We start from the raw sequence: 11,287 nt of genomic DNA on the forward strand, positions 1-11,287 counted from the left end.
GGGAAAGTGGTTGGCAGAAGGCCAGACTTCACTTTGCCTTTGGTGTGGCTTGCCCCAAGGGCTTGGGAGTTGTATAGCCCCTCTGCTTCTGATTGGTCAGCTCACCTTGCTTTATCCTTTATTTCTTTCCTTTCGGAGTAATGGGGAAGCTGCAGTTTGTGGTTACATAAAGCTTCCTGGAATTATTCCTGGAAGAAGGGAAGCAAATGAGGTGTTGGCAAACAAAGATTCCGGGAGGGGCTGGGGGGTGGTGAGGAGTGTGTGAGGAAGAGTGAGTGTGTATGGGCAGTCAGTGCCCTGGAGAGGCCAGAGGGCACTGAATCAGGATGATTAAGGTGTAAACTCCAGCTCTTCCCTTTTAGCAACTGTGAGACCTTGGGCAGGCAACGTCCTATCTGCCTGAGTCTGATTTCCCGTTCTGTAATAAGGATAATTACCCGCTGCACAGACGTTTTGTGAGGGCTTAATGAGAATGCATTTAAATGCTTAGTACAGTGCCTAATAAATACTAGTTATTATTCTTGTTATAACTTTAAGTGTTATTAAGAATTTTATGTCCTCTGTGCCTGAGCATATGTATTTCCCTCCTGTTTGCTCAGTCATGAAAATTTGAGTCAAATACCCCTGAGTGTCTCTTGATATCTCCACTTTTCCCTAGGCCAAGCATGCTAAATTCACAGCCAGCAGGCCACATGCCTCGTTTAAATAAACAAGGCATGCTGCCCCTCAGTCTTGAGTTTGACATGCTTGCCCTAGGCCTTCCAGTGGGGCCAGGCCTTTAGAGACACTTGGGCAGCCCCAGGGCAGTGCAAAGCATCCCTCTATGACTCTGGGAAGCCCTCTCCACCCCCAACCCCCAACCCAGGAAGGATTGATAAAAGCCTTATGTGAGTCACATTCCATTATGGGATTAAATCAGACTTACTCTGGGTCCTCTGACTGCTACGTGAGGCTGGATGCCTGAAGCTCCTGGTTATTGCCTTTGGCCCAATCTGAGGTCATCACACTTCCCTCGGCCCAAGGGACCCTCAGAGGCAGGGGCTTCGGAGAGACTCTGGCAGCCTTTTGGAATTAGTTTCAGTTAGCCAGCACTGACTACGCATGGAGGCCAATAGCCAGGCACACGCTAGGCACCATGGGAGCAAACAGGAGGCTGGACTCTTAGCCAATCAGCTCCAACCTGAAGCAACAAATGACAGTCTCTATGAGGGCAATCAGCAGGGATGTGGGAAACAGCAGACTTAATGGGGAAAGGAATAATTGCATGATTGCAGGTAAATTGCTAAGTTTCTGTGAGCCTTAGTTTCTTTGTGAGTTTGGAACATTAGCATTTACTATAAAAAGGCTAATTTAAAGGGAAAGGTCCTAGTTAAAACAACAAAGTTTTTAGATGTAAGCCTGGGTTTGGATTCTGCCTTGGCCACACACTGGTGTTGTGCTATGGCTGTCAGCTTCTCAGAGCCTCAGTTTCCTCACATATGAAATGGAGGAAATAACACTGCCCTCCCAGGGTTGTTGAGAAAAGTAGGCATAGCAGTTAGCATTTGCTCACTGCACACCTCCACCCTCACCCCCAGAGTGGCTCAATAAATGGGCACTGTTGTGGAGCGCGAGTGACAGAATGACCAGAACTCCAGACTGATTAAAGTTTAGAGAGCCTTTATTGACTGGCCAGTGTTCGCGCCTCCACTCGGGAAGCCCAAGAGAGAAGCGGCCCCGACCTTCTGCAGAGTCCAATATTTAAAATATATATTTTATTGATTTTTTTTACAGAGAGGAAGGGAGAGGGATAGAGAGTTAGAAACATCAATGAGAGAGAAACATCAATCAGCTGCCTCCTGCACAGCCCCTACTGGGGATGGGCCTGCAACCAAGGTACATACATGCCCTTGACTGGAATCGAACCTGGTACCTTTCAGTCCGCAGGCCAACTCTCTATCCACTGAGCTAAACCAGTCACGGCAGAGTCCAATATTTAAAGGGGACAACTACATCTGTGTTCAGGTTCCCATAGCAAGCAAAGCCAAGTTGCAAAAGCTAATTGTGTAGTTTTAGCCAAGCTATTCCCGGTCAGGGCACATACCCAGGTTTTTGGTTGGCAACTGATCAATGTTCTCTCTCACATCGACGTTTCTCTCTCTCTAAAAGAAATAAAAACATATTTTTCAAAAAACACACCCTATGAGCAAGCCTTTCTTTTCTTTTTTTTAAAAAATATATTTTATTGATTTTTTACAGAGAGGAAGGGAGAGAGATAGAGAGTTAGAAACATCGATCAGCTGCCTCCTGCACATCTCCCACTGGGGATATGCCTGCAACCCAGGTACATGCCCTTGACTGGAATCGAACCTGGGACCTTTCAGTCCGCAGACCGACGCTCTATCCACTGAGCCAAACCGGTTTCGGCTGAGCAAGCTTTTCTTAACATCCTCCTATTCCAGTTGAGGGAACTCTCATTCTAAGAGATAAATTGCTCATGGTCACTTGGCTAGGAAGTAGTTGAAGCAGGATTTGAACCAAAGATTATCGGATTCCAAAATGAAGACTTTTATACTCTAAATCCAAATAGAGAACATTCTCAGGTCTGAGCAGGTCTAAACTTTGCACTCTCTTGACTCCTGGGCAAGAGTGAGAACTCTGCTGTTTTATCTACCCACAAGCCCACCGGAGTGGCCACAGTGGCCTCCAGAAATGTGGACTGGTGTGGGGTCCTCTGATGTCTTCCTCGGGGCAGGAATCACGCACTGGGCCATACTGAGAATGGAGATCATTTTATCCCAGTTTTAAAGGGGGAGCCCAGAGGTTCCTGGAGAATATAAGCAAAATAAAACAAAAATGGGGAAACAGTAGGTCACTTTGAAGTGGTGACAGTAGGTGGCCCCTGCTATGGCAGTGGGTAGGCACGTGGGCCTTGAAGTCTGGCAGACCTTGGTTCAAGTCCCATGCTTTACCTGCTTCTTTGGGTGACCTTTAGCAAGGCATTAAAATTCTCAAAGCTTCAATTTCTTTCCCTGTAAAATGGAAATGATAATAGTATTTTGTTGCAAGCATGCACATAAAACACTTAGCCTAATACCTGGACCTGAATTAATGTTAAAAAATGGTATTAGTAATAAAACTGGGTTAACAGCAAACACCTGTCAGAAACACCTGTTGTACAGACCCTTGTACAACACAGGACTTAGGAGCACCTACCCAGCATGAAATAAAAAATTAGGTCACCTGTTTGCACATGTATTCCCAACTGCAGATCAAAAATATGTGTATCTTGATCTGGGTGATTGTTATATGAGTATGTGCATATGTAACAAAATCATTGAAGTGTACACTTAAGATCAGTGTGCTGTTCGCATTTTATTGTATGCATCTTGTACCTCAACCAAAATTCAAGTACAAGAAAAGCAAAAGGCCGGTGTAGCTGTTTGTTGGAGCGTCGTCTCATATGTCAAAAGGTGGCGGGTTTTATTCCACATTGGGGCTTGAGTGGGACGCAGCCGATTGATGTTTCTTCTGTCTCTGTCTCTCTGCCTGTTTGTCTCTCTGTCTGTCTCTCTTTCTGTCTCCCTTCCTCTCTCTAAAATCAATTAAAAAAACAAAACAAAAGGAAGCTCTTGTGAGTCAAGGTTAGTAAAGTGAAAGGATTCGATTAAAACAGAAGAAGCTTGCAGCCTAAGTAGGGAAAAATGTATTATTGAGATATGTCAGGCAGTTAATTAATAAAAATATATGGTGTCCCCCTCCCCTATTTTGTACCATTTGTCCTATTTGTCAGTTTTCTTAAATGTGTCATTTGTATAACTTCTTTTATTATTCTAAATAAATGTTCACTTTAGTAGTTAAAAAATATTAACTCCCTCCTGCCCCCCTTTGGTAGGGACTAGAGCAGTGCAGGGAAGCAGGAGTTGCCAGGTTGGGTAAGGATGGAGCCACACCCAGCTTGGAATCATGGGTAACCTGGTGTGGGGTCCTGTGGCTGTCCTGGGGGAAGTCACCATTCTTGCCTACTCAATGGGAAGCCTGCTGCAATGAGGCTCAGCCTGTTACCCCTGCAGTGGAAGCCCTTCTGGAACATCTTCTTGAGATAAAGAGGTTGAGCAACACAATGATGTCAGCCTGATCAATTATCCTGCTTCCTAACAGTTCTCAACAGTGACCTTGGAGGTGAGGCATCCTTAGGGGGACCTTATTGAGTAACAGGGATGAAGGACACTGAGAAGGGGGGGTACCTAGGCTGCAAGCCCTTGATGAGCAGGGCTGGTAGGGAGGTCTCCCATTACATCCTGGGGCTATTACCTTGGGGAGATGGAACTGGACAAGCCTGCCTTTCCATTATGCAAAGAAAGGGCTTTTCAAGTAAATTTCCATTTAAGTATGAGCTTAGATCAGTAAAGATGGGGCCATAATAGCTTAGATGGTCATCACAGCTATTAAAAACACATTTTCCCCCAGTGCTCAGGCTGCTTATCATCTTCATATTCTTCATCCCCAGAAGACTATGACTCAACCTTTCCCAAGCTGCGGGGAGGCAGGTTAATGTCCATCTGTATTTTCAACTTTTTAATTCTGCCCACATCCTAGCACATGGGTCTACACTGGCATTTGGCCATTCCTCTTCCAATCTGGGACCCCTCGCTCCTTACGGCTCCTTACTGCTTGGCTCGCTGCTCCTTAGCACTGCTGTTGAGGCAGGAGAGGCAGGCTCCTGCCACCACCACTATGCTCGCCAGCCATGAGCCAGGCTTCCAGCTGAGCTGAGTGGTGCTCCCGCTGTGGGAGCCCACTGGCCAGCAGGGAGCAGCTCTTGTGTTGAGCATCTGCCCCCTGGTGGTCAGTGCACGTCATAGTGACTGGTCATTCTGCCTTAATGGTGGCTGGGCTTTTACTAGTATATATACAAATAACCCCCACCTTATAGAACAATCTTAAGAACGTACGTTTCAAATTCACATTTGCTCTCTCCCCTTTTCTTTGTGACCCTCTTAGCTTTTCCTACTCATCAGGTGAGGGGGGCTAGTTTCCTTGTTTTAAGGCTCTTCCCCCAACTACCAAGCATTGGAAATTGAGCTTTCAGGGAAGGTGGCCCTTAGAGTACATCCCCCATTTTACATAGGCCACTGCCCCAACACCATTACTGGCCCAAACTAGTGGTTCTCAAATAGGGATGATTTTGCCCCTCCTTCCCCAGGCATTTGGCAATGTCTGAGACATTTTCGGTTGTCATAGCTTAGGGGAGGAGCATGCTATCAATATCTAGTGGGTAGAGGCCAGAGATACTAAACATTTCACAATGGCACAGGACGGCCCTCCCCCATCCCCAACAAAGAACCAGTTCAAAATGTTAAGAATGCCAAAACCCTGCTGGGAAACGGACTGTCTTTCAGTCCTAGCTGGGTTTATTTGTAATAACTTCTTCCTGGTAGTAGTCCGTCCTCGCCCTTCTTTGGCCTCCAGTGTTGGGATGGTCACAGTCCTCCCATCTGCGGACCACATGGCTTTTAAGCAACCCTTTATTGCGCCGCTCTTCTGCTCGAGCGGTTTGAAGAGTGGGGAGGGAATGGCTCCATCTGTTGGCCAGAGCAGGGATCACAACACAGCCTCACATAAAATCGCTGAAAACACCTAAATGATTGAATTTCTTTTACAAACTTTCCTGAGAAGCAATCAGTCTGCTCCCCTCCAGTGACAGGTCACGACATTTTGGGTTGATGGGGAGCAGTCCTTATCTCTGCAGCAGACGGAGGCAGCTGCAGCTCGACTAGAGGCAACGCAAGAAAGAAGGCCGGACTTGGGGCATTGAGTCTAAACAACCAGCAGCATGGCGAGGTAGGAAAGGCAACATGTCACCCGGAGTTTTGCAAGGGATTGTATTCATCGAGTAGGGGGGTGGGGGCAAAGATGTAAGTTGTTCTGCAAGGATTCGTTAGACACCTGCATCACTTTGGTTCATCAGTGGCACAGGATCCGCTCACAAACTACACTCTTTTCATCTTTAGTCCAATCACATCATCCCAAAGGTGCAGGACACGTCCTCTTCTGCCCTCTTTCTGGCTCCAATTCCCACCTCCCGTTTTCCAGTCCACCTTTCCCAGTCCCTATTCCTCTGAGCCACGCCCAGAGATCGTGGCTTCCCCACCCCCCTGTCCTGCTTCTAATTTTCCCGCCCCAGTAGCTCTTGGCCAATCGGGGAAGTAATGATCTCCTCTTTCCCGGCCTCTCGGTGACGTTATGAGAATTGAGAGCTCTGATTGGTTGTCCCAGAGCAAGAGAGCACCAATAACAGGCAAACTTTTTTGGTGCCGGCGCGCAGCTAGCATCATCGCTGCTGATTGGCTGGAGCGGCTGAGACAGAAAGATGGCCGCGAGCCCTTCGGTAGTCCCTGTGGCCCTGACGGCTCCAGGGGTACCCATCTTGTCAGCTAGTGGCGATTTCTCAAACTTGCGGGAAATTAAAAAGCAGCTGCTACTTATCGCTGGCCTTACCCGAGAGCGGGGCCTACTGCACAGCAGCAAATGGTGAGATGCCGGGGTGGGGCGGGACCGGGCATGGGTCCTTGGTCTTGGGGGGCTGGTGGAGCTGATTGAGTTTGCGGGGTGTTCCAGGTCCGCGGAGTTGGCCTTCTCCCTCCCGGCGTTGCCTCTAGTCGAGCTGCAGCCGCCGCCGCCTATGACAGAGGTAAGGACTGCTCCCCATCGACCCCAGAGGTAATGACTTGTCGCCGGAGGGAGCCGACTGCTTACTTCGCAGCAATGTTTGTAAAAGGAATGCGAGCATTTCAAGAGCTGGGCGTTTTAAGCGCTTTTTGTCTGTGTGGTTGTGTTGAGCTAGGAAGGATCCGGTGGCGCGTTTACTTAAGCTGGAGAGAATAAGCAAACAATCCTCGCTTAAGATTTCAGCCCTTTAGCTTTTGTAGCCCAGCCTAGACAATGAGCCAGAATCGGAGGTTTTTACAACAGTGCGGAACTGGCTTTGGATCCGCACAGCTCTGGGTTCACGTCTCAGCCACACTAGGGACCTTCGGCAATTTAACCTCCTGAACCCTAGTTTCCTCATCTGTGAAATGCGGACAGTGGTATTTACTTTATGGGGATATTGAGGGAATTAAAGGAGATGTGGCCCTATCTGGTTTGGCTCAGTGGACAGAGTGTTGGCCTGAGGACTGAAGGGTCCCAGGTTTAATTCCAGTCAAGAACATGTACCTTTGGTTGCACATTCAATTCCTGGCCCTAGTCAGGGTGTGTGTAGGAGGGAACAAGTCAATGTGTCTCTCTCATCATTGATGTTTGTCTCTCTCTGTCCTTCTCCCCTTCTCTTCCACTCTCTCTAAAAATCAATGGAAAAAATCCTCAGCTAAACCGGTTAGGGCAATAAAAATATATTAAAAAAATAAAGGAGATGTGAATATGTTTTATGTCACCTATAGTACATGTGTTTACATAGACTATGTATTCTGAGTGCTTTTCATCACAATCCGTTTTGTTACTTGATTCCTCCCTCCCTTTAAACACAATGAATATTTTTTACTCTGAAAGTTATAATGCAGCCTGGCTGGTGTGGTGCAGTTGGTTGAGTGCCCTCGGTGCACTGAAAGGTCGCTGGTCGATTCCCAGCCGGGTGGGTACATGCCCAGGTCACAGGCTTGATTCCTTGGTCCGGTGGTGCTTGTGGGAGGCAGCTGATCTCTGTTTCTCTCCTTTTCCCTCTTCTTCTCCTTCTTCCTCTCCCTCCTTCCCTCTTTATTACTACCTTTCTCTCTAAAATAAATAAAAACATTTTTAAAAAGGTGTAATGTAGGTTGAGAGGGGGCAGGGGAAGAAATAAGCAAAAGGTAAGTGGATATGAAAAGGGCCACCAGAATCCTAAGCTGAAGAGCCACATGTAAGACACGTTCGTTCATCCAGTGAAGAAAACACTGAGTATGTTTTGGTTCCTGTTTTGTGCTGGTAATATTTGGGGCAAGAAGGATGAGGAGAATGAAATTATTAAATTATTTTAATCAACTTATCCCTAGAGTTTGGGATGTGGATTATATGTGTTTAAGGTAAATATGCATTATTTCATTTTTTCACATAGAGAATTATAGCTATATTGTAGTTTTTTGCACTAATATGTCAAAATGTTCTTGAAGTACAAAAAGTATAAGTAACTGCAGTATATTGCATTTATGTAGAAATTTAAAAGCCTGGGGAAGGAAGGGAATGCCAAATATTAATGCCAGACATTTTCCACGACTTTCTTTTACCTTTTCCCTCATGTCAAATCTGTATTATTGGCTCCATTTACAGATGAAGAAGTGAATACTCAGAGAAGCCAAGTAACTTTCCTACTGATGTCATGAAGCCAGAAAATCAAAGAGTTAGAATTTGAATATAGGTCCCTAGTACTAAAGCCTGTACAACTTCCGCATTGTCAGAAACAATACAAGTTTCTGAGTGTGTTGGTTTAATATTTTACAAATTTTTATTTTTTCCTCTAACTTTAAAAAAGTTATATTTTTATTGATTTCAGAGAGGAAGGGAGAGGGAGAGAGAGCTATAGAAACATCAATGATGTGAGAAGGATGCACTGAAAGGTCACAGGTTGATTCCCGGTCTGGGTGGGTACATGCCCAGGTTATAGCCCCGCGTCCCCCCGCCCCTCCCCCTCCAGTCATGTGCCCAGATTGGGAACCGAACCGGGATCTCCTGGTTCATAGGACGATGTTTGACCACCAAGCCACTTTAGCTGGGCTCCCATAACTTTTTGTTTTGAAGAAAAAGTTATCTGACTTTACTTCATTATATATATGGTTTTGGGAGGAGGAAAAGGAGAGAAAAATTTTTTCTTCTTACATCTTAAAATTGGATTTGAACTTTTTTGTCTTATTCCCAACCATATACAAAAATTTGTCTCTTCTAGGAAGATGCCCAGGATATGGATGCTTACACCCTGGCCAAAGCCTACTTTGATGTTAAAGAGTACGATCGGGCAGCACATTTCCTGCATGGTTGCAATAGCAAGAAAGCCTATTTCCTGTACATGTATTCTAGATACCTGGTGAGGGCCATTTTAAGACATCATTCTACTTTGATCCAAGTGGAAAAAGTTAAACCTTTTAAATAGCATAGCAATAGACTATTTGGTGAATGTACTTTATAAATGTTTGACAACAATAAAGAAGTCATAAAGTTAAAAAAGTAATGCTATGAAAGAAAATATTTTAAAAACTGATAATCATTATTGACAATGACAGTAGACTCCCCCCCACGCCCCTATTTGAAGTCAGTTTGGGTAGATTATGTTAATTTGAAATACTATGACCAAGCTATTCTACTTTAAGTAACTTTAATTACCTCTGTTCATTGAAATATTTTTTTGTAATACCCCCAAAATGTGAACAACTTAAATATCCATTAGTCAAGAAATTCATTGTTAATTCTTGCCTGAAGTATTTTTTACTATGAGGTTGCAAAATGATGATTTTCCCCTCTAGCACTCTCCACATTTACTGCTCCTCATTTGGCATTCTATTCTAAGCAAGAGCCTTTCCTTCTCTTTCCACTTATCTATTTACCTAGTATGGACTTAAGGATTCTTTTATTTTTAATTATTTATATAATTCATTACAGTACTTCATTATTTGGTGCTCAAATTATTCCAGATTTGACCAATGGGAGCCCCTGAATAGTTACTTAAAATTAGTGACCAATAGTAGATGCCATTTTGGTTGGTTTTGGGCCCTTTAGGTAGAATCAGGCTGCTAGTTTTAGAACAGGTTCAGAATAAACTGGTCCAAAGACCTATGTTTGGATTTTCTTTTACAGTCTGGAGAAAAGAAGAAGGATGATGAAACAGTTGATAGCCTAGGTATGAACTTCTTTTTTTTCCCTTTTAGATTAAAGCAGGGGTTGCACACACAAATGCCTATAGAAGCCAGGCATGTAGGACCAATGTGTGAAGTGGTCCGAGGAGGGCTATTGGAAGTTAGATAGCACTACTGGCTGATTGTCTCCCAGCTGCAGCTGAGGGCTGCCTTGTGGCCTGCTGTTGTCAAGGCTTTTTTCTTTGACTCTACTCCATTCCCTGCAACCTGAAGCTGGAAATTCAGATTTCTAGTTGAGGCTTCTGATTTTTAAATGTTGATACTGATTCAAAACTTTAAAAACCTATGTGGGCCTAACAAAATATGACTGCAGACCAGTTATCAGTTGTTATTTTTTGGGGAAAAAAAAGTTGTGTAAGATATTGACCACTTGTGAGTGCTTGCTGGAAGCTTCAGGTGTAGCTGTTTGATGCCAAAAGGAATATTAGGTCTATAAAATGAAGACCAGCAGCTTTCTCTTAGATCAGAGACTTTGTTTCTTTTCTAGGCCCCCTGGAAAAAGGACAAGTAAAAAATGAGGCTCTTAGAGAATTGAGAGTGGAGCTCAGCAAAAAGCACCAAGCTCGGGAACTTGATGGTTTTGGCCTTTATCTGTAAGTGTTGGAGTAAGTTGGAACTTTCTATAACATACTCTCCTGAGCAGAAGAGAGCTGTTATAGAGCGTTACCTTCTGTGATTGTTTCCTTCTTTCCTAGGTATGGTGTTGTGCTTCGAAAACTGGACTTGGTGAAAGAGGCCATTGATGTATTTGTGGAGGCTACTCATGTTTTGCCTTTGCACTGGGGAGCCTGGCTAGAACTCTGTAACTTGATTACAGACAAAGAGATGGTAAGTTTAGATGAGCCATGTGGTCCTAGCTGGTTTTCTCAGTGGTTAGAGTGTTGCCTGCGATTGAAGGGTCCTGGGTTTGATTACCATCAAGGGCACATGCCCAGGTTGTGGGCTCAATTCCCAGTGGGGAGCGTGCAGGAGGCAGTCAGTCAATGATTCTCTCTCATCATTGATGTTTCTATCTCTCTCCCTCTCCCTTCCTCTCAGAAATCAATAAAAATTTTTTTAAAAAGATGAGCCATGTGAAAAAGTCTGTGCTTCAAGTTTTATATAATTCTGCAGTAATGGGTGAGTGGAGAGAGGTTTGCTAAGCCTTTGATTAGCAAGAGCTAGCTCTTTGCTCCTTCTCTGGTCTCTTTCACTGTTGGGATTTTGCTCTTCAGGTCTTCATTTGAAAGACAAATGTCTAGCTCTTGTTTGGTAGTTGCTGTTGGATTTGCGTCCAATTGTATTAGGGTGCACGAAATTCATCCAAGAGTAGGCCTTCTTTCCCCCAGCTGCTGGCACCAGCTTCCCTCTGGCACCCGGGACCTGGGCTTCCCTCTAGCTGCCGGCAGGCACTCGGGACTTGGGACCCGGGCTTCCCTCACAGCCCC

General features: G+C 45.0%; 1 protein-coding gene across 1 annotated transcript in view; it reads left to right on the forward strand.

Moving 5' to 3' along the window:
* The first annotated feature begins 6,340 nt into the window (after positions 1-6,340).
* Positions 6,341-11,287, forward strand: part of CDC23 (cell division cycle 23) — a 17,746-nt gene continuing 12,799 nt past the window's right edge. The window contains exons 1-6 of the mRNA XM_006772462.2: positions 6,341-6,513; positions 6,601-6,673; positions 8,897-9,034; positions 9,802-9,844; positions 10,348-10,453; positions 10,556-10,688. Coding sequence (XP_006772525.1) covers positions 6,353-6,513; positions 6,601-6,673; positions 8,897-9,034; positions 9,802-9,844; positions 10,348-10,453; positions 10,556-10,688 — 654 coding nt within the window. The 5' untranslated portion in view covers positions 6,341-6,352. The remainder of the gene's footprint in view (positions 6,514-6,600; positions 6,674-8,896; positions 9,035-9,801; positions 9,845-10,347; positions 10,454-10,555; positions 10,689-11,287) is intronic.

The sequence above is a fragment of the Myotis davidii genome, unplaced genomic scaffold (genome assembly GCF_000327345.1).
Source record: "Myotis davidii unplaced genomic scaffold, ASM32734v1 scaffold545, whole genome shotgun sequence".
Taxonomy (NCBI): domain Eukaryota; kingdom Metazoa; phylum Chordata; class Mammalia; order Chiroptera; family Vespertilionidae; genus Myotis; species Myotis davidii.